This window comes from Grampus griseus (assembly GCF_964374135.1).
Source record: "Grampus griseus genome assembly, chromosome: 1".
Lineage (NCBI taxonomy): Eukaryota > Metazoa > Chordata > Mammalia > Artiodactyla > Delphinidae > Grampus > Grampus griseus.
Window position 1 is genome coordinate 30,625,545 of NC_139017.1, and position 24,546 is coordinate 30,650,090.

The 24,546-nt window shown below is 34.4% G+C and overlaps 1 protein-coding gene across 2 annotated transcripts in view; it reads left to right on the top strand.

Annotated features, from left to right (window-relative positions):
* The window catches only part of RGS7 (regulator of G protein signaling 7), a gene marked incomplete at its 5' end in the record, with an annotated part of 606,922 nt that overhangs the window by 573,804 nt on the left and 8,572 nt on the right, over window positions 1–24,546 (top strand). Inside the window, 7 exons of one of the 2 annotated variants that reach the window (XM_082667794.1) lie at window positions 1,554–1,652; window positions 2,852–2,913; window positions 3,909–4,019; window positions 5,260–5,385; window positions 10,476–10,662; window positions 13,494–13,583; window positions 15,158–15,211. In XM_082667794.1, coding sequence (XP_082523920.1) covers window positions 1,554–1,652; window positions 2,852–2,913; window positions 3,909–4,019; window positions 5,260–5,385; window positions 10,476–10,662; window positions 13,494–13,583; window positions 15,158–15,211 — 729 coding nt within the window. The remainder of the gene's footprint in view (window positions 1–1,553; window positions 1,653–2,851; window positions 2,914–3,908; window positions 4,020–5,259; window positions 5,386–10,475; window positions 10,663–13,493; window positions 13,584–15,157; window positions 15,212–24,546) is intronic. The other variant, XM_082667795.1, reaches the window with a different exon arrangement.

The following is a 24,546-nucleotide window of genomic DNA, read 5'->3' on the forward strand; positions in this document are numbered from 1 at the left end:
TATCACAGTTTTAATCATGTTTATTTGTGTGATTCTTGTGTAACCTTTAGGTTGTGAGTTCCAATGAAAGAGGAAGCATACCTATTTTTGTTTATCTCTATATCCCTAATGCTTAGCATTATATCCAGCATATAGTAGGTGTTCAATAAACGTTGAATAAATGCCAAAAGGAAAGAAAAAGAAACAGTCCAATCCATTTAGTTCAGTCCTGTTAATAATTAATTCACAGCGTATATGCTACTCCTTGGGTTGAAATGTATGCCCAGTAACAAGAATTGAGTTTCAATAGACTGGGGCTATGGCAAAGGAGGGAAGATTGAAGGACCTACCAAAGATAGTCTGAAAACCAAGTCAAATATGTTAAAGATGGGCTAAGAGCCAAATAACAGGGAGTCACAAGGAAAAGGGGCCCAGGTATAGAGCCAAAAGGTTAACATTAAGAAGAGGTGGAGTCCAAGTGAAAACAGGTCAGTTAACAAAACACATTTGAATTTAGAGTTACTGGTAAGGTTGGTGATGTGCCTGAAAACTGGCTTGGTTAAGCATCTACCCTCTGCTGATTTCAACAGTTTCTTTCCACTATTTGGTAACTTTAATTCTGTGGGACTCATGAAACTTTATCTTGTCCTCATCCTTCATCCTCATGTCCAAAGAAAAAGTGCTCAGTAGCTACATTAAGTTCTTTATTTTAAAGTAATAATACTTTGAATTTAAACAAAAATTAATTTGGCCTCTTCCTTGAGTTGACATGTGAGATGTCTCACCTTCAGTTGGGAATGAATTTTTGTCCCTTTAAGTCCCCAGATCTTTATTTATATATACTATGGGTCTTTCTCAAAATAGAGCATTCCTAAATAGCGGGTTTGATCTTTTGACAAAATAGTAAAGAAGCACTGGGACATTAAGAATTTCAAAGATGTGCAAAACCTTAGGGGTCACTGATGTTTGAAAATGGCATCCAATGGAACCAAGTGACAAGGCCAGTATTGTAAGGTAAATAACCCAGTTTTGAGATGGGAAAGTAGGAGCACCCTGGAGTGTCTTTATCATACCATCAGAGACCAAATCAGCAATGGAATTCTTAACTTAGTTTCTCTCCTTAGTACTCCATTCCTTTCCTATGTAAAACAACTCAGATTATTTTTACGCTGGCTTATTACATTTTTATTCTATTCTATATCCACCTCTATTTTATTCTGAAATCAATATGTATTAGATGTTGTGTTGTGTTGTGTTGTCATTCCCCAACTTAGTACTCTCAGCCCACCCCAAACTTTATCACACTAAGCTAGTTATTTTTCATATAATCAATTATTCTGTCAGTTAATCTAACCACGTATTTTTTCCAAAAAGCTGTGCTTCTATTTTACATCCATATTTGTGATAGCATTTACGATAGCAGTGCCTTTTGAATTTTGATAAGAAGCTTAATCCAATATGCAGCAAAGCTTTGAGTTATCTTACTGGATATATAACACGAAACTACCTTTTAGAAAGTCTGTGACTATAAATGGTATTTTGTCCTAACATATTTTGTTTTTATTTTAATATAGTCTGTCTATGGTCTTCAAAATGATATTAGAAGTCACAGTCCTACCCACACACCCACACCAGAAACTAAACCTCCAACAGAAGATGAGTTACAACAACAGGTGAGTCAACCTATAGTAATGGTTTACAGGGTTACAGAGTAGCAGGTATGAAGACCAGATGTTGATGTTAATAGTAGGTATTTTTAAAACTGATTTTTAGGATTGACTGTTTCATATAGATTTGTAGTGAAAAGGTGATTTTAAGATACGTAGTCACTTGAAAATGTATCAGTATATGGAAATAGTTTTCAAAACTCTTCACTCTTTAATTCCCCAAATCCTTTTTCCTCTAACCAGTTTTTAAAATTACACACACTGATTTATCGGTGCCTCCATTATTAAGAGTTATTTTATACTCCAGAACTCTGTCTTAAAGAATGAGAAGACAAGAGGTTGGTGACATTAGGTCATGTGTTTTCCACCTCCAGTCATGTGGCATGATCTTCACAAAAGAGTGCTTAATCTTGTTTCTGCAGTACTGATATCTATAAGCCTCTTGAAGTTTTCCCTCATTAGCACTGACGAACAGTCATGGTATGTATTGTTTCTTGTTTCACACATTGATCAATAGCGTTGGCTCCAAGTAATATTTCAAAGCGAACACCAAGGGTCTCATATCAAATCATAGTTAAATATCTTGGTTAGTTAAGTCATGGGACTTTTTCTCCTTTTGCTTATTTTCCCCTAATATTTTATTGTAACATGGTTTATCAGTTGTGTAATACATACTTTTTCTACTATATTTATAGTCACCATGAAGGAAAAGTAATTCAGAGAGTTTTAAATTTTCCACGTGTTATTATGTCCATGTGAGAATTTGTCCTGAAATGTTGATACAATTATTCTTAAAACAAATATAACTGATGCTTTTGTTGGGTTAGTATTAGGAAGTAGGGTTTATTTTGAAATTATAGTAACGGATAACAAACACATTTATTTTCTGAATTTAATGTTTGAGGGAGAAATGATTCCGATTTGGATAAATGCTAAAATTTCTACAACACTTTTAAAATAAAGTCACATTTTGTTAAAGCAGGCAGAATGTTCAAATTCACTGCTGTTCCAAAGCAATACTGGTTATGTTTACATTCAGAGTTTAATTTTTTGTTAACTCTTTTAAAGCCCTCATGTCTGATTTTTTCTACAGACTTTGAAATTTTACTGGTTGAGAACACATTCTTGTTAAGAATTGCTCAGTCTATCAGAATTTAGAGCTGAAAATTGTGAGAATGTAACTACTTCTTTATCTCTTTTTTCAGATAAAGTATTGGCAAATACAGTTAGATAGACATCGGTTAAAAATGTCAAAAGTTGCTGATAGGTAAGTATTGCAATATAAATTAAAAAATTTTCATATGACAATTAAATGTGCTCAATATGGTAAGAGAACTGGTGGGAGGAGAAGTTATAAATAATTGGAGCCCTGTAAGAAATATTATTTTCCTTTTCCTTTTTGAACATGGAAAACTTTCAAAGAGCTCTTTTGTTGTACTTCGAATGGCAGAATAATCATTATTATCTTAGGTCTCTAGAGGTCCAGTCTTTGTGCAACCAGAATCAAATACAGAAGATAATTCCAAGGAGTTGAATCTTTTCACTCCTGCTAGGAGAAATGAAACTTTCAATTTATTAAGTTACCTTTTGGCAACTTAGAAGCTCTTTGTAAATTCATCTTAACATTCACACTACTCAGTTATTTTATGACTTCAGAATTTGAATGAAACTCAGATTTTATATATTTTCCTATTTTTCATTTAAGTCTGTTTTTAAGGCATTCATGTTCTTCACTTTGGGGCATTGCCAGATCTTACCTCTCCAACTTTTTTCCTCTCCTTTTTCCCTTTAGGTTTTTTTTAGATACAGATTTTTTTTCAAAAACTTGTTGTCAGTGATTCCCCCTTTACCTAATTCCTGTAAATACTTTTGACAAAAAATTTCCATTTAACCCCTTCTCCAAGTTGAGCTAAACTTCTCTGTTGTGCCGTGGGTGGGCTAGTTGACCAAGGATTGGAACTGACCTTTAGCACTTCCTTTTACACAGTGACCTCTTCCATTTTGCCTCATTTTAATGGAGGGATATTAATTCATATTGCTTAGGCATGGGGAGAGATGGAATCCTTAGCCATATTTGTCTTCCAAGAAGCACAATAAGTTGATGCATTAAAGTTATTGAAACATGAAAACTGCTATTGGATTTCATTCTATAAGCAAGCAAGGATTCCTTGGCCAGATGTTTTTGTATTGTGTCCCTTACAAAGATCAGATAAAACCTCAGACAGAAAACTAAGGAAAATGAAAATGTTTCTTTCTCTCGAGTCTGCTAAGTTACACGGAACAGTATGTAGAATATGACCCATTTCTTGTGCCACCTGACCCTTCTAACCCATGGTTGTCTGATGACACTACCTTCTGGGAACTTGAAGCAAGGTAAGTGACATTTTCTCTTCCTTCCAAATATTTCACTTATTTCAGGGTTTGATTGAAATAGGAAGAATCTTATGGCTGACTAATTGTAAAAGTAATTTTACTCTGTGCCTACATTAGCCATGATATAAAGCTCTTGTTCAAGGTAATGGTTTTTGAACATTAGATATTTGCATTTATATTAGATTTGCATTTCCAGAAAGAATGGCACAAAAAATTAGAGGTGCAAGCGGTTCAAGGAAGACTAGTCAGAGTTAGGGTCTTTAGTTCTTAAAATTTAGCTCATTGTTTTTAGCTTCCTTGAAAATCTGCATAGCCACAAAAGCCCATCTACTCAAGTAAAATGAATGCTACATCCATAGTTACTTAAGCCCAATACAAGTATGCCTTTATAAATTCAATTTTAAAACAAAATGAATTTACCATAAACACTCTAAGAGAAACTGACAAGAGACTGACTTCTTAAGAAAACCAAAGCACAGTTTAAGACTCCCTGGTTTCTTTCATCAGCTATATAAGGGAAGAATTATATCATCAACCTTGATGGAGTCATAAAAAGATCATTGCATACCCCTTTACAGAGTGAGGATTTAGTATTCTGTAGTACTCCTCTAGAATGCATTTATGGACCTTCTCTTCCATCCAGTGGTTCTTAAATGCTTGACAAGTACAGATTTCTTCATCCGTTGAATTCTAGATTTTATACATGTGAAAGTTGGAACCCCAAAATATTGTGACTCAACCAGGACTAGGTCACACATTTAATCAACAGCAGAGTCATAAACCAGGATTTAAGTCTTTTGAGTCTCAATGTATTTTCCTCCAATACAACCTGCCACCATGAGACTTCATTGTGTAGTGGTTAAGAAATTGAGCTCTGGGGTCAGAATGTCTGGAATATTACCTGTTCAACATTGGCAAGTTATAACCCTCTTCCTGCCTCAATTTCTTCATTTCTAAAATAAGAATTATAATAGGATCTGTCTCATAAAGTTGCTGAAAAAATCTAGAAGAGAAAATCCGTCTCTTTATATCTAATGCTTAATAAACATTAAACTTTATTATTAATGCCTAAATTTCATCTCATGATAATTTCATGCAGATCCATCAATCAGATTTTTTTTTCTGAAAAATATGCTAAAGATGGGAAATTAAAATCATATATGATTTTGAGGGGAAATATAGCAGAAGATAGAATTTGTAATGAAAGGGAATATATTTGGCTTTGTTTTATCTCCTATAGCAAAGAACCAAGCCAGCAGAGGGTAAAACGATGGGGTTTTGGCATGGATGAAGCATTGAAAGATCCAGTTGGGAGAGAACAGTTCCTTAAATTTCTAGAGTCAGAATTCAGCTCAGAAAACTTAAGGTAAACCATGTTGTTTGACTCTTATACTATATGCAAGAGAGACCTACCTGTGATGAGTCTGGTTATTTTGCACTTGATAGACCAGTTACTATCCCACCAACATCATGATGATGATACGGGCCCATTGAATTTCTGCCTCCTGATGGAAGAAGAAAATGAAGAAGTAATGGAAGAAGTAATGAAGGCAAAGCACTTTGTCCAACATTATCACTTCCTCATAAAGGTTTATTTTACACTGTCTCCTGATCTTTTACCTATGTAAATCTGATGCATTTGAAATGGCCTGCATAAAGAAGTGTAACACTTAGTCTAGTATTTGGCAAAGTGTGGAATCATTGATAATATTTATGCAGTTTAATTAAAATATCACCTATTTATCAATATTGGTCTTCTTTGTAGATTGCATCTCAAGTAAGATCTAGAAAAAGAGATTGAGTGCTTCTGTAAAACTTGAAACAAGACTATGGAGTGCATTTACTTTGTACACTTAAATACAGCCTCAGGGCAGTTGAGAGCAGCACCTCACTGAGCCCTGCTGGAGGGGTGTGCATCCTACCCATCTGTTGTAAACAGCATCCTTACATATTTTTGAAACTTTTCTGACTTGAGGCACCTGGAAATTGAAATTTTAAATGTGAGACATTGGAATAGATTTTAATGGCTCTAAGATCACTGAAGTGAGTGATAACTTTCCACTACATAAAATGGTTTTTCTACAAGCTCTTTCATTCATTATTCTTTTGAAACTTAACATCCTAATTTACTTTCTCATGACTTGTGCAGTCCTGGGAAATTCATTTACAGAAAGGCATCAGCATTCATTTGTTTTCACTGGAACTAAGCAGCTCCAGAAATGTCACATTCTTTACAGGAGATTTAACAGATACCAATACCAAACCATTCAGAAATACATAAAATTTTGACAGATGTCCCATGGATTAAGCAAGTTGACCACAGACAGAGTCTGGAGGAATTTAATTATATGTGCATGCCTGTCATGGATGGTTGGGATGCAGCTTCCTATTCTCTTTCAAGTTTATGAGAACACTTGTTTGACAGGGCTTTCACAAGGTCTTCAGTTGCTAAGGATTTTTATTGGACCTACTAAATAATATTTTCTATCCTGAGGTCACATTATCAATTATTGAGTACAAGAATGAATAAAAATAAAGCAGAGATAAAGTCTATTTTTAGCCTTTTAGTGGATGGGGAGGTGGAGTTTCCTCTAATTCTCTAAGTTTTTGAAAAAATGCTGACATCATGGGTTTCATGATGAAGAAATAAATAAGCAGTGCCCCACCAGTATCACCTAATCAAATAAACATCCTTCCTGCTCTTAATAAAAGTACAGCCTAGTGGTGAATACAGAGAAGAAAACAGATCACAACACAAAATCATGGGTATTAGATCAGAGAAATACAGAGGAATGGCAAACCCAGAGATAGAGATCAGTAAAGGCATCCTGAGAGAAACAGCTTCTAGGCTTGGATGATAAGGAGATAACCAGGCAAAAAAGGAAGAGGGAAGAAGTTTGGGGCAAAAGGAATAGCGTGTGCAAACTCTGTTTCATGAATGAAATTGAATCACTGCTGTTTTCTTAATCCGTGCCTTAACTATTTCTTATCTCAGTAATTCTATGCCACACTAGATTGCCTGATAAGTAATTGCATATAAGAAAGATTACATATTTCATTGTGTGAAAATGTATAAATATCATCCAAAAGGCTTTCTGTCCTAAATTTTAAAAATACAGAATAGTTAATTTGAAGTAGTCCCGGCCCTAGTTCTATAGGGCTTAGATATTTAATATTTTTATGGAAGAAGCGTTTAGTTCTGGAAAAGGTAAATGCTTGCATATGTTTTTGCAGTCTAGGATCTCCCTTACTCCATTTCTTCCTTTAATTTAAATGGCCACATGTATATGTCTTTTCCTGCTGTGTTAGGAAAACAGGGGCTGGATATCCCAAGAATCAGAGGTTATATAAAAATATTGCACATAGCAGACATAAATATCTACCAAATGCTATCTTAAATTTTGGGCTAAACTGATCATTTGGAAATAGATTTATTATAAGTGTTTAATTAGAGCAATTTCTTAAATCTGAACTAAATTGCTTTTAGAGTCCTTTTTCTTTGTAAGCATTGTAAATGCTAATAAATCCTGTTAATTTTTTTTACTGCATGTTATGTTGAACTAAAAACAAAGTAAAATTAAAAATGAAATATTATATATTTCATATATAGTCACATATATATTTCTTGAGTATATACCATAAGCTTGTTATATGTTTCCATACTAAGGATTGATAAATATAGATATAATTCTTGAATACCTTCTATATGCCATAATATGCTTCATATTCACTACTTTTATAAGTATGCCATGCTGTATTTTGTATTTATTATTTCTGATTATCATTCATCTAATCATAACTTCAGAAATGAAATGTAAATATTCTTGCCCCATTTTACAGGCAAGCAAAATATGACTGGAAGAAGTTAAGCATCTTTCAGAATCAGATTACAATCATTGGCATCCTAGGCTTTCTATAATCCAATACCAAGCTACTGTCCACTGCTCCCCCAACCTGAACCCCCTGCTTCTGCCTAGGTATCTGGTGTCACAGACCGAGGGAGACAAAACAGTCAAGGTAGCCAGCAGGGCTAATTACACCTAACTAAGTCTCAATGCATCTTATTTAGCATCTGCTATTTAGGGAAGTGTGACACTCATATGAGCATTTTCTTCTAGTATTGAGACAGAAACAATAGTCAAGAAAAACTGCTTATTGATAAGTACTTATTCCTCAAATATAACTTCTGCTCTCGCTTGGTGTATTTTTGCTCATTCCTTTTTCAGGTAAAGCAGAGTAAGTACTAAGTAAATGTAATAATATGAATGTTATATGAGTGCCTAAAAATATGTCAAGCACTTCAAAAGTGCCCTTTACATAATTTATCTCATTTAATCTAATGGAAACCCAGTGAGATAGGCATTAGCATTCCATTTTACTGATGACAAAATCAAGGCTCGAAGACATTAAGATAATTCCTCATAGTCCAGCTACCATATAATAAGGGGCTATAATAAATAGCCAGTGCCCTTTACATTCTACTAAATTATTACAATGACTATGCTGAGGATAAGAAAGGCAGTGATACTTTTAAGGAGGCATTCAAGAGAGTGGTTTTGAGCATGTCATCTGCTGCAGATCTGGGGGCAAACCATAGCTGTGGCACTCACAGTGGGTAACTTAAATAAGTGACTTATCCTTCATATCTTCAGTTTTCTCTAAAGTGGGGGAAATATTAACACATACTCTATAAAGTTGTAGGGATTGCATGAATTAATATAGCTAAATCACTTAGAATATTGCCTGCACTTACTTGTCAGTGTAGATGCTCTTAGTATTACCTCCTCTACCCTTTGATATTTCACCCGTAATTTCAAGTCTATTTAAGATGTCACTGCATCTGTACAGCCTTCCTAGAACTCCCTTTTCCAACCCAGTACTTGCCCCAGCAGAGGGGCTCCTTCCTGCTCTGCATTCCCAGACTATCTGGTTTGTGCTATTCCTTGAGAATCTCTCATGTGCTTCCTTGTATTATGGCCATTTGAATGGTGTATCTTTGCTAGTTCAAGAACAAAGACATTCTTTTTATCTGTGTGTTCAAAGAGTGCTGAAATGAACCTGAATGAGCATGAATTATAACACTTATGCTCCCTCAGATTGCACCTAGCCTTCCTATTAGATTGCACAGTGTCAGAACCTGTATTTTAAAAGGAAATGGTCTTGACCTTTCACTTCTGAAAGCAACCCATGGTAGTTTTATGTTTAAAGCATTGTTCATGTTGGATTATCTACTGTTATCTATCTACAGGAAAATGGTATCTAGAAACTGGAATATTACTAGGTTGAGTAATATTTGATATTCTAATTGTAGCTCAACTACTTTATTACTTATTTTTGAACTTTCATTAATCCGCAAGTTAAAACGTAATAGTTATGAAGGTACTGCTTATCCCCTTCTACCTTTCTTAAGACTCTGTAACCTGTAGTGACCTTCACCTCTGTTGTCATCTTTTCCATTTCATGATCACATCTGGCCCCTGTTGAGGATAACATAGATCTAGTACTTCCTTTTTCAGGTATCTTTTTTTAATTTAAAAACACTATATGATGTGTTATATACATATTCATTTTGTCATCATTTCTAGGTCCAACCAAAAAGACATAATATAGAGCAAAATTTTAAAAAATGAAACCCATTAATAGAATGGGACTTTTTATTAGACTTTGCTATTTGCTTTTATCAAGCAAAACATGTTCTGGTGTTCTTTCCTTTCAGAATATACTATATTCTATACAGAAGCATATCAAATATATTTTTATATTTAGCATTGAGTCAGTATTATTTTTTCCAGAACTTCTGAATTGTTATAATGTCTCTGCAAATTTAAGCCTTTTGAACAATTACATGTGAAAGCTTGCTGCTTCTGTCATTTCATAACTCCCTGAATTAAATCACCTAAAATTAGTTACTTGCCCTGATTTCTCCAGCTAGGGCATTTTCTAATCTGTGTCCAGGCCTCTTTTAATCCCAGTAAAGCTTCACTGTAATTCCCTTACCTGGTAGAGCAGAAAATCCTCTCCATACTAACCCTCATTGCTCAAATGGACAAAAGATCCAAAAGATAGAATATGTGGCATACTTTATCCCCCGCAATCAGATGATCCACGTCACTCCCCTTAATGCCCTTCAAACTCCTCTTCCTTTCTAATAAATGGTTCTTTAGCAGTGCTCCTTTGTTTCAGTAAAATTTAAGGTTGTACAGAATCAGGACCCTGGCAGATCTGTTTCTAACAGAGAACATCTAAAAGAGATAGTTTTCAAGATTTCCTTTCCCCAAATGTTATATCTTTGAATACGACTAATTAAAAAAATCGGTAAAGACCTGTTTCTGGAAGACTTCAGAGAAAATGAGTTCATTATTATGCTTCATTGTGAATTGAATGATAGGTCAATAATTTAAGAATTTTCGGATTATGAGGCATTGGAGTAAATGCTTGGTGTCACATTTTGCATAGATTCTGGCTAGCAGTGGAGGACTTGAAGAAAAGGCCTATTAGAGAAGTCCCCTCTCGAGTTCAGGAAATATGGCAAGAATTTCTGGCTCCAGGAGCCCCCAGTGCTATTAACTTGGATTCTAAGAGCTATGACAAAACCACACAGAATGTGAAGGAGCCCGGGCGATACACATTCGAAGATGCTCAGGTTGGTACATGGATGGGCCTCACATTGCGTCACAAATGTTCTCCTGAGAAGTTGAAAGTTGGAATACTTTTGTTTTATTTTCATTATAATTGGTGGCTATATCTAATATTTTCAATTTAGGTAACTGTATGTAAAATAACTAATTGATCTAAAAGAAAACAGAGATGCTTTAAAATGAGTTTTTAAAGCCTGGGAATTTTTGTAAATTTGAATGTTTTTACAAGAAAATTTCTTGAAGGGAAATATTTTAAATATTTGAAAACTTTTTACTTTATTTTCTACTTTGTCACCTCAGTAACATGTATTTGAACTCTTTAACTTGTCTTCCAATGAGGAGATTCTAAGATTCTGACATTCCTAAATAATTTATTATTATGGATAGTCAGAACTAAACTAAATTAGCTTGAAGTTATGTAAAATTCAAACCACTTTTGTCTCTGATGATAAAATGAAATAGTAAATTTAGGCATTTATTATTTTTCCAAGTTACTTTTTTAGTCTGCAAAAAGAAGAGAAAAGGAAATTGATATTACTGTTAACATCCTAAGACAAATTTTTATGTGTTTTTTCTTTTTTTCTCAAACTGGGTGTAATTGCCTCCTTAGAAGCAATTTGAATTTCTACTTTTTCTAAAAAAATATTGTGCTCAATAGGAAAAATAAACATGAAATGAGAGGATATTATTTCCTAATGATATGTTGAAATTAGCTTTTAAACCAGAACATGCATGCTTCATAATTTCTTAAAACCTCTTTTAGAGAAGAATGTTAGCTCTAGAAAGTATCTTGTTTTTTAAATAACTACATTACTAAAACAAGATATAGAAGATGAAGAATAAGGTACACAAATTTCCTTTCTTATTTTTACTCTCGGTAGAAAATATATTTATCCTTTGCTTTGGTTTAAAAAGAAATGAGCCACTGTGCAGAAAACTAACACAAGTTGAAACAGCCAACCAAAAACCCATTCATTCGCCCTGACTCTGCTATGGTCTTCTATGTGGAAATAATTACATTCTATGGAGACACATGAGAGAGAGCAGGATGAAAATTCTGGCTCTGTTGCTTATTTCTCTGCTGGTTTTTCTTTCTTGCGGTTCAAGATAAACTTTCAAGCATTTTTCTGGAGCCAACAGCGTGTAAAATATTTGAAATTACCTTCCCCAAATCTTAATATTAAAAAGAACATTTCTTTGTTATCTTTGTCATTGAAGAATATTCTTGCTTATTGGGTCTTCAATAAAAGGAAAAGGCATGATTTTCTATAGAAAACACTACTACCTGACCGTAGGCTTCTTTTTTCAATCAACCTCAGATATTTAATTCCAGCTTTTTGTAGGCTTTTAAACCATATATTCAAAAATATAATAATAGAATTTCCTGCTGCTGTTTAAGAAGAGATGCAATGTAATAAGAAAGCAGATTCTGGAGCCAAATTGCCTGGGTTTTAGTCTGAGCTTTGCTCTGTGACCTATTGCAAGTACTTCACTTCTTCATGCTTCAGTTTCTTCATATTTAAAATAGATATAACAATGGTTACCAACCTTGTTGAGGTTTTGTGAGGATATAATTAACTAATATAGGCAAGCACTTAGAAGTGTACCTGGCATATACTCAAGCATATTTGAGCACTTACTAGGCATACCCTTATACTTTGCTAAACATTTGTCATTCCTCTAATCCTGACAATAACTCTATTTTATAGATTAGAAAATTTAGACTCAGAGAAATGAATAAAGTGGTCAAAATTTACATTTTATAAGTGGTAGATCTTGAGCAACATAACATCTGAATCCCAAAATGATTGACTTCTAAATAAGACATTGCCTCACTTTTCCAACAACAAATTCTGATGCAGTTCCAAATGTACCATATTTTTGGAGATGAACCTTAGACTAGATATTGAGACTTAATCCAGAACGTCTTTAAGTGGATTCACAGTAACTACAAATTATCGCTGGTGTGTTTAAGACCAGGGAAACTGAGTCATTTCTTAAAATATATATTTTCTCCAAACAAGAAGAGACTGGGACATTCCGGATACTCTCAAGTTGTTCAAAACTCCGTGTCTAACAGACTGGAATGAACAAGGAGCATTTATGCTCCCCTAGAGTGCAATAAGCCAAAGCAGAATCTCCCTAGATTGGGCCAGCACTGAATTGGATGGATACATTTTTTTCTTCTTTATCTACCAATATTCATCATCAAAACAGAACATTGCAGACTGATTAGGATTATCAAATATTTACCTAATCTATCTATGAATAAGTCAAAACATGCACACAAATTGGGAGGTTTAGCAATTAAATATCACAAAATTTATTTTTGGACTTGTGCTCTGGCCTAAAGTGGATGTAGATGACAGTTTTCACCAAACAAATGATTCATTTGGGAAGTCTGCACCCTCCAACTACATATAAATGCCAAAGGCTTCTAGAATGATTATTGAATCTTGACTTCACATCATTGTCTTTTGGCCTGGAGTAATCTTAAGAGACAGCAGATTTATTTATATTCTTAAATGATCTATGTAAATCAACAACTTGATTTGAAATTACTTCATGACAATCTGCTAACTAAATTCCATTTTTTTTTTTAAGGACTGGTTGTGGTTTAGCTCCCAAACCAGTTTAAACATTGATCCTTGAATAAAATAATAAATTTGAAAGTCTAAATGTTCTATAAGCATATAAGGTATTCTCATCAGCATTATCATTATTATTTTTAGCTGCTTCCAGATTTGTTTTTGAACCAAATGTTGTATTCTTATCACAGTACTTGATTTTTCCTGAGAAATAATAAGGAAGCCCCTCAACCGTTATTTCTTTTTAGGAGCACATTTACAAACTGATGAAAAGTGATTCATACCCACGTTTTATAAGATCCAGTGCCTATCAAGAGCTTCTACAGGCAAAGAAAAAGGTATTGGTTCTTTGTGAATTCTTTTGACCTAGTTCTCAGTTGTAGTTATTTGGAGTAGTTACCTCTGCTGGGCCCACAGTATTGGACAAATGGTAAGTGAATATACTCCAAGACCCTCCCCCAAACCTTTGCATTTTATAAGGGCCATTTAAGTTGTATGGGTTTCTGTTTGTTGATTGCTTATTTTCTTCTTTGTTTGTTTGTTTCTGCAGATGTTCATGCTTTACAAAGTTGTTTAGACACCGTTTTCATGTTTCATGTTAGTCTTCTGTATGCCAGTTTAAGGAAATAAAAAATTACAATAAAGAAAGGAAAAGAACAATGTCATCAGATCAAAAACTTAAAGAAGGTTTTCCTTGTCCAGTAAGCTAGAATGTATGTTTTGGGCCATATGCTCCATAACTCATTGTTTTCAATGATACTTGCCAAAATGCAGTAATGTTTGTTTCCACATATTTTCATTTGGCATTTATTCTGAGTCACTTAGTATTCCTACGATGAGGTTTCATACCTAAGATGATAGCCAAGCACATTTTCGAAGAGCTGCAATAGGCTACATTGTTCAATTAATGTTTATAATCAAAGTCTCACTGTAAATAACACCTTCTATAACCAGTATAACAGGGAATGGAAAATCTGGATGTAAACATCAACATCATTCATTATTTTGTAATGTTAAAATAGTCCATAGCTTCTTGAAATTCTGAGATGAAATTATAATTGTGTAATTCATGATCATCATTTAAGCTAATGGTATTTTTCAGAGTCCATTGACTTTGCAATGGGAAATAGATACTCTGTAGTTGCACTGTCCAGTACAGCAACCACTAGCCACATGGAGCTGTTTAAATTTAAATTAGTTAAGGTTACATAAAATTCTACTCAAATTTCTAATACTCAATGGCCACAGCTAAAGACTTCTGAAATATTAGTTAGTATAGAATGAAATTTCCATGCTTTCAGAAAGTTCTACTGGACAGCAATGCTCTACAGAATTAATGATGTTATCAACAGAAATTTAGTTCCAGTAGAAAATTATGAGGAAATTCTGAAGTTAAGCCACTAGATTTTCAAACATTTAGGCTTTGAAAATGTTGGCATAAAACCTTAACATATCTACTTCATTTTAGTGTAATTTGATTTTGCTTGAAATCACACTATTTTGTTTGCACAAGAAGAATTTTGGTGTTAAAATTAAAAGCACTAATGCAAACAGAGCCCATGTCCTGTGACATGGCCTTCTGCGGCAACTCTCCTGTCTTCCTGATCCCTATGATTTAGAACATGAATTTGGTGTTGCATCATTTCATCATCCTGTCTTTTTCTGCTGTTTTTCTTTCTTTCTTTTTCTTTCTTTATTTCTTTCTTTCTTCCTTCCTTCCTTCCTTCTTCTCATTATTTCTTTTGTTCTTTTCTTTCTTTCTTCCTTCCTTCCTTCCTTCCTTCCTTCCTTCCTTCCTTTCTTTCTTTCTTTCCTTCTTTCTTTCTTTCTTTCTTTCCTTTCTTTCTTTCTTTCTTTCTTTCTTCTCTCTCTCTCTTTGTTCCTTTGCCCCACCCAACCCCACACATGTAAGTCGGAATACTCAATGGATCGCAGAACATCTTTTGAAAACTTTGCACAGAATGTGGTAAGTTTTAATTTTTAAGGAATTACAAATCATTAAGTCCAATTGGGAAACATTCCCAGTTTCAAGCCCCATCTTCCACCTTGCATCCTTTGATGTAACAGCAAAGGTATTTATTGCCTTTATTCAAATTCAGAATTTCCTGCTTCCTACTTATCTTTCTGTCCCAGCACTTTCTGGAGTAGATAAGATATCACACGTGAAAATCTATATGTATCAAACTAAGGCTTGGAAAGAAATGTGTATTATGATACATAAAATGAAGAAACTGTTCTTTATATTTTAATTTTTATTCTATGTATCTCTTTCTTCATTAAAGATAGTGCATGCATTTCTATACTCTTTCCCTTAGCTCTTCCTAAGGCTTAAAAGGTTAAGAACAATGAGGGTTCTGTGCTTTCTACTTTTGCAGGGAGAAAATGACTTATTGAACAGTTTAAAGCCAGACTCAGTATGAATGGGGGTCGGCAACAATATATGCCCCACCAAAGACCCACTAGCATGCCTTTCTTATTCTTTATTTTTCAGGAAGGTATTGAAAACTATTGCATAAATCATCCAGGAAACCAGTAGTTTCCCTACCAGTGTTTTCTTAGCATCTTTCCATGTGCATAAGTGATATATTTGTTTGTGGGATTCTTTTTTTTTTTCTTTTTTTGATATTGTGCCAGTGCCTTTGGAACTTTCTAACATTGTGTAAGCTCAAACTAAAGCCTTCAACACATTTATTTTTATAGGGCAGAAACATCCCTATTTTCCCATGCCATAAAAACTGTACACCAACACTGAGGGCCAGCACTAACCTGTTATGAAAAGAGGTAGAAAAATCTTGGTTTATACTCAAGTTTGTCTGCATTGTCTGTTGAGTTGTGTGGTCAGCTCCATGCTGCTGCTGCTGTGGGTGTGTGTTGTGGCTTTTGCTGTGATGGCCAGTTAAGTGGAGTTATGTGTGTTGAAATGTAAGCAAATTGGATTCAGCAAAAATATGTTTTTTGTTTTTAGTTTCCTTCAAGGATCCTTTCGGTGGGGAATGTTAATCAGTTCTTTTTATGAATTCCTAGTTGTGGCTGTGCCCAGAGTATTTGAAAGATTTTAAAAAGCAGTGTATACTTTGAACACTCAATGTGATTGCACAAATTAAAGGGCTGGAAAATGAAGGACTCCAGGAATTAATCACACTATAAACTTCCCAAAATTTTGGCTGGATCTTTTGGAGTCTCTGACCTTTAATATAAAATTTTCTTAAGCATTCCTCATAAGTCACCATGGGAAGATAAAGACAATGCTAAAGAAATGCCTCAAGATTTTGCTGGAGGAAGTCGCCACAGGATGTTGCACAGTGTTCTGTGTATTGTTTAAGAATTGTTTCAAATTCATTCTTTTCTAACATAACGCTGACAGAATATTGTTCTTGAGATTGGATTGGAAATTTCTGTAATATAATTAAAAACATATAATGCAAATTAAGGAATATGGAAAGGGGAAGCAAAATGGTTGTCTTTCCTCCAACACCATCCCCAAATCTCACCAACTTCCCCAATTCTTAAAGTAGTACCACATTGTAACTCATTGCAAACTTTAAGAAAGGATCAGTAGGAAATAAGGAAAGAGAGAATTAATCATCTACACCTTCAACCAAAATTTATATGCCAAGTGCCAACTATACTGCAGACATTGCTATGTCTTAGGAAAAAGACCTCAATTGCTAAGGTACATAATGATATAGACAAAATGTTATGTTGTGCAGGAGAAAGATAAACTATATCAACTTGTATTAGGGTGGATAGGGAAGGTCCATGGGTAATGTGAGAATTCCCAGAAGAAGTTACATTTAACTGGATAAATAGGATTTCATTAGGCTAAGAAAGGCAACCATCCTTTTAAGAAGAAGGGGGAAAAAAGGCTGGGATTACTGAAGAAAGAGAAGTTGAGTAACATTCATACCATAACACATATATACACACAACATACTGATAAATTTCAGATAACCTTCAGACACAATTGTTTAGGGTTAATCCTTTTCCATCCAGGAAAATAAAAAATAATGTTTTTATTGAATATTTTGTTTTGGTAGTACTCTAAAGAAATGGAGTAAGAAAATTAGAAAGACTCTCTGATTTCCTCAGTAGATTATGAATGATAACATTTATTTAATTAGTTATGAGAAATAAATTTCCATCCTGAAAATTATTTATATACAAAAATTTTAAATATTAACTGTATATCATTGTCTTATGATGGTTAATTTCTATTTAAAGTTCCCTTTAACTTTCTATTTTCATTTATTTTTTTATTTCCCCTTGGTTCAGTGTTCCTCCATAATATGATTACTTTTAGGGTCAGAAGTTGTGTTAGCCATCCTAAGTACTTAACATAATACATTTTATGGAATACCCTTATAGGATCAATAAAATGATTTTAACACAAGATAAAGAATGAGTGATTTTATTATCAGATAGACATAATGGAGGAAAGACACAGTTTAAATAAACATTTTAAAAGAGTTCTATGTGCAGGTTGCTCTGGTAAATACGGGGATGCTACAACATAGAGTATCCAAGAAAGAAATGGACTTGGGGAATTACAGGTAAATAAGTGTGTAGACTTTAAAAGGAACTAGGAAAAGTGAGATAATGATAATAACTCACATTCACTGAGTGCCTGCCATGTGCCAGGCTCTGTACCAGGCACTTTATATTATCTAATTTAATTTAATCTGAACCTACAAGTTAGGTAATATAATACTCATTATTTTACCCATTTTACAGGTGAGAACACTGAAAGGTCAGAGGAGTTACTTAATTTTCCCAGAATCATACAGTTAGTTAAGGAGCTAGCACTAACCCCAAATTTATTTTGTTCCCAAATTCTTTCTTTCTACACTGATCACCTTGCTCTTCCAACGGTAGAAGACAGATAAATCCACTTGATAAATCCACTTGATAAATCCTAGGTAGAAGACAGATAAATCCACTTGATAAATCCTAGGTTTCTCCTCCTCTGGAATCTGAGTCCATTTCCATTAGTGTTTATTTGTAGAAATTTATTTACATTTCAGCACAGTTATTTTTATAACCTGGCTTATAAAAATGGCATCACTGTTTTGTTTCACACAAGAGTCAAAAACGTTTTGCTTGACAGCTCTTCCTAATACCATTGGAAATCCCATTGGTTACTGAGGTTAATAAATTCTTGCAGGCACTTTAGAGAATAATTATAGTAAACAGCTAACAGCTGCATAGCATTTTACAGTGTTCCAAGGACACTCATTACTTTTTGTTTGTATTTTTGTTGTTGTTCTTTACAAACACAACTATCGTGGGAGGTGGTCAGGTAGGTGTTACCATCATTTCACAGATAAGCAAACTGAGGACTAATGGGGTGAAGTCATTTCACCAATATTAATCAATTGTTGAGTGTTAGGGCCAGGCCTAGAAGCAATGTTTTCTGACTTTAAATTCATTACTTTATAGACTACTCCTTTTCTTCTCATTATACCCAACACTGGAGGGATAAAAATAACTCACATTTGTGTAATACCTTCACCTTGGCTTGTTGTCCAAGAAATCTCATTTCTTATCATTTACTTTTTTATTATTTTCCTTGCCATCAGAGAATTTTCTTCAGGTCTTTCAAGGGTTGCTGTGTCCTCTCATGCCTTTAAATGTTATTCTTATTAAGTTGATTTCATTCTCTTTTGACAAAGTTCATGTAACGGTTGTTTTCTTTCCAACCATTAAATTATCAAAGTATCTGTCTGCCATATAAACCTTAAGGGAGAACAGATAGGAAATAAGGGGAGAAACAAAGTAGGAGGATTGATCATCTACACCTTCAATCAAAATTCATAAATCAAGTGCCAAATGCCAACTGTATTACTTATTACCTCTTCTCCTTAATTTGCCTTTGGGCTACAGAAGTAGAAATGAGAATTAAAGAATGTTAATGTTGAACTTCCAGAAACTCACCTAATCTAACCTCTTTTGGAGAAAAATTTTACCCTATCTCAATGAAGACAATTTACTGCAGAGCCTTAAAAGAATCAACATACAAGATATAATGACCACTTTGCTCTCCCACCCCCTCTCCTCCAGTGTACTGATGCTAGTGCATTGGGCTTGTAAGGTACCCTCTCAAGACTGAAATTACCAGAAGTTTTGGAAACTGTGTGAGAGAATTTCAACAAAAGGACTGAGTTGGCGCTGAAATCAGTTGATTTTTTGCAATCAAATCTGTATTTAACTCTATAAATCATTAGTATACATATTGATAAGAACAAATGTAAATATAAATCCTATAACTTGTTTGGAGTGTTAAAAGTGAGAAAGATACAATATGCTTAGTTCTTTTAGAATGTTCTTTTTGTTTAAATCTAGGTAAACTATTTTTCTAAGCCCATCATGGAGTTCCTAGTTAATACACCTTATGCAGATTTTATACAAGCAGCAAAGTGTGGTTTAAAAAAAAGCCCAGACCTGGAAGCCTGACATGTTAATGTTAGGTTTGAAACCCAGTCTTACACTTCTCTTGCTGTATGAATTTTTAGAAATCAGTTAAACTGCTGAACCTTAATTTCTTCATCTACAATTTCTCTAGCCAGAAATAGCTCTAATCAGTACTTGTGCAAAATAAATAAATAAATAAATAGATAGATAAATAAATAAATAAATAAAATAAATTTAAGAAATACTTTAATTATGCTTTTGAAACATGCTTTATTTACTTAAATTGCATCAGAAATATCTTCCAGGTCATTTCATATTCTACATGGTTATATTTATTGACTGCATGAAATTCTTCTGAATGGATATACCTATAATGCATTTTTCCATTCCTCTATTGGTGGACATTTATGTTGTTACTTATTTATTTATTTCTTTATTCATTGTCATTGCAGCTCAAAGTGTGGTAAACATTCTTCAAGTTAAATATTGATTTTTTTTCTCATACTCATAAAAAATTGAGTTGCTTGGTTAAATGGAATGCAAAATTATGAAAGAAGAGATGTCTATTTATTTTTTTCTCTCTTATCTTTACTTTTGCCCTAATGCAAGAGATACACTAGAGGGAAAAATAACTTATCACAGAAGACAGAAATCAGAGTTCATATTCTTGATTTCCAAAACCACTTGTGTTACACATTAATAACGGGCTTCCTTATCAATTGGTCCTCAATCTCTGAAGAATTATAGTGTTTTCTGGGAGCCTTACGCTTTTTTTCAAGACGCTGTCAAAAACACTATGGATTATTTCTAGTCCCTGGTCAAATGATTTTTAACTTGGTTTTATTAAATGTGAAATCTAGCATGAAACTTCCTCTGCATACCCTAACAATCACTGTGATTGTACACTGAGACTGCCCTCTCCACCCAGTATAACCCTATGAATAATACAGATTCCAAGTTTTGGAAATACAGCCTCACACCAGCTATGGAGCAATACTGCAAGAGTGCAATGCCGTGTCAAATCTACTCATGCAGACCCCTCAACTGTGCAGTTGAGCTGGGCATTGGTTCTCCTTAAGATTGAAACATGGCATTCCTGGTTGAGTGCTCTAGACTTTGCTGTATGAGCACATTAGTGTAGATAAGCTGTTGGAAAAGGATCCTAGAGCCCCTAAAAATAAAATTTATAAACTTGTCACTGGGTTTGCTCACCATGAATAATACCAATATAGAAAATTGATTGACCTGGTGATCTATGTTCCACTCATATGCTACATTTTTATCATTGTTTTCATATATTATGTTACTAGTTCCTAGATTATTCATTCATTCAACATATATTGAGTTTTGACTATATGACAGGTGTCAGGGAAGAAGAAATTTTCTTCTACCCTTCTAGGTTCTTCTGGCTGGTCTAAGAATTAAATTGACATGAGACAGATTAATAAGAGAAAAATCAAAAGTTTAATAATATGTATACATGGGAGAGACCCAGGAAAACTAACTCATCAAAACGTCTGAAACTTTTAACTTAAATATCTTCAGCTAAAGACAAAAGAGGATGTTGGGGGTAGTGGTTTGGGACCTCAAATGTGAAGAAGGCAACTGACATGGAGAGGGGAAAGCAAATGTTTGGTAGGACATGCAGAAACAATGGGACACAAAGAGGAATTTTAACAGACTTTCCTAGGTTTCTCCCTATCTCCTTGCCTAGTTCATATTATAGTTATCTATGGTGATTACTCCCTTCCTGGAACAGGTTCTCTATCTACATTCTTTAGGCAGTCAGGGGGAAGGTCAAAATTTCTTCCTGAGTGTTTTGGGCCTTGGTTATTTTCAGTTTGAAATAATCCACATGCCAAAGAGACATTTTGGGGTGGCAAATCTTGCTCCCATACACAGGTTATGTGCTACTCCTTTGTGGTTAAAAAGGCATCCTGGGCTTCCCTGGTGGCGCAGTGGTTGAGAGTCCGCCTGCCGATGCAGGGGACGCGGGTTCGTGCCCCGGTCGGGGAAGATCTCACATGTTGCGGAGCGGCTGGGCCCGTGAGCCATGGCTGCTGAGCCTGCGCGTCCGGAGCCTGTGCTCCCCAGCGCAAGAGTCCACAACAGTGAGAGGCCCGCATACCGCAAAAAAAGACATCCTGTTCTTACTTTCACTTCCCTTGATACCAATTTCTATCACAATGAAGTCAGAAAGGGCATTCTCTAGATTGTATTTATACTAATGAAGTTACAGTATAGTTAGACCTCCATGGAGTTAATGAGATCCTCGATTCACATAAACATCCCTCATAATGAAGCAGATCATCTGCTTCACATAAACATCCATCATGATATAAAAGCAGTTTAGAAACTGTGAGAGGGAAGGTTTTGATTTTATATTTGTGCACCTGTGGATTTACCCTAAGGAGAACTTTGTGCATATTCTTTTCTGATTGAGTGCTATAGTTATTGCTTGAGGTTATAGGTATATTCATATAGAAAACTATGTTAGAAAACTCCTAGAGCACCCTAAGTAAATATAATTTATAAACTTGGCATTGGGTTTCCCTACCATAGATATTAAACACATAAAGTGAGTCTGGTCAAGAATGAACTACATTCTCCTCTTTCTTCTCTAGTGGACCTGAAACTCATCTCATTTATCATTTTGTAGTTGACATATATGGCTATCCATCTTCTTTTATTGAAACTGCTTTATGGTGATAACTTGCCTGAGAAAGCAGTTTTAGGTTCCCTGCAGCATGATGTAAATTGATTGGTGTGAAATGTATCAAACTATGTAGGCTCTTTAGTTTGGCCAATATATCTTTATTTTCCCCTAGTGGCATCATTAGTTCTTAAGTTGCCACTCAAGTTCTATAAACTATAAATTGTATAGTGGTTTTTGGCCAAAGAGCATCCAGTACAACTCTGGAGGCTCCTAAGGAATGTTTTGAGGCTGCTGAGTAGACAACCCCCAGTGGTAAACTTCCCCTTTCGCTGCTATATATGCCAGAGGCAGAAGTTTCAATAGTATTTCCCAAAGCACTGCTCTCATATACCTAAGGACTTGGGTTGAAGCCAGTGATCATGAGGCCCCAGCTACCTGCATAATTGGAGACCACCCTGGGGGCTCTATTTAACAATTTTATAACCCAGTAGTACCCATGTGTCCAAGGATTATTGGATTCTTTTATCCAACAACAAAAAAAATACTTATTGAGCACCTATTGTGGGTCAGGCACCTTCTTCCTAGTTAAGAATACATAAATAATAAAAATAGGAAGCTAGTAGGTAATAATAATAAGCTAATAATAGTAGTAATGACAAATATAAATAATAATAATAGTTAATAAGAAGAAGAAATAATAGTCACTAACATGTATACCTTAGTCGATTCATTCTTCTCATGAAAGTGAACTGTTCAACGAACAGAACTAGTTTCCTACCAGCTTCCCATTAGCTTACTTCACGTACATCATGAAAGTTTTCCTTAAAGCAACACGGAGTAGGCAGGAAGAAGAGTTAAGCTTAAGCAAGAGATCTGCTTATTAAATAGTTGGGGTAAGCAGCCCTAAAGGAGGGAGAGAACAAAGGTAGAACCAGAAAGAGGGTCTAAGGACTTGACAAATTGTGTTCCAGGCAAGACTGCCATGGAGATTTCCAGTTAGAGGAATATAGTACAGAGTAAGGTAATCAAAAAGATAGCTCATAATCTGGATCCAAACAATGGGCCATTTTATATATGCAGAAGATGAAGGTGGAAGGCAAGTTAAGAGAACCTAAAGATAAGAGGACATGATAGGATCAGTAGCTACTATATTAATTCATATTTGATGATAATGCCAAGAACTTGGTTAATGAGATAGAGGAAGCAAAGGAGGAAGAGTACAACTTTTAGCACCAGTATATTTACATATAGGCTACAGTATTTTTGAGCTAAGTTTACTGGAAGAGTTGATAGTAGAAAAATAAACTTCAGACTGTCTCAGTGAGGAATTGAAAGTTATATAATAGTTAATAAATTATTTTACATTATCACTTCTATTTTATTTGACAGTATATGAAATGGAAGTTTTACTCAACTATGACAAAAAATTGTAGCTGAGTAAAGCAAGAAGATGGGGAATATTTGTGTATGCTTGTGTACGTTACAATACTTGTCAAGTACTTGAAGACAGTCAACTATCAATCTCAGTATTGATCTCAATTACCTCCCTGAGTTAAATAGAATTTAATAGTATTACATACAGTTAAATAGAATTTCATCAATAGCCTGAGGACAATACGTTTGCATATTCTTTTTATAAATGTGTTTTACATAGCTAGGAAAAATATAAATGGAACTTAAATTGATAAAGATTGGGATTATGTCTAAATTTAATTTCCACTAAAAATACATTCATATGTTTAATTATATCTAGATATGAAATCACTTACTAAGCAGCCCCATATCATCATCAAGCCATCTCATTTGCTGTTATCCATTCTGAAGCCACGTGTCCCATTGTATGTGTTCATTAGCATTCCTTTATGAAACACTTTTCAGAAAAGAAAGCCATTTTTATATTTATGACCAGCCATGGGTGTGAATTTTACTTTTCCATAATTTATGCTAGTACTTGGAGGCAATAACTCTAAAATGAGTGATTTAAAATAGCTAGACAATAGACATCTTTATCTGAATTGCATACATGTTTATAGACTTAGATATATTTTGTTTATAAACAAACACGCTGCTGTGTTTTCTTAAGTGTCTGGCAGGTACCATAAGGCAAGCCCAGACTGGGCAAAATCCCATATCCTCTGCATTGTGCATCACATTTTGATTGCTGTTTTTGTCACTGTTGTTTTCCGACGTCCAGAAGTTACCATTATTAAAATAAGCTTGTGGTCATTACTGGAAGT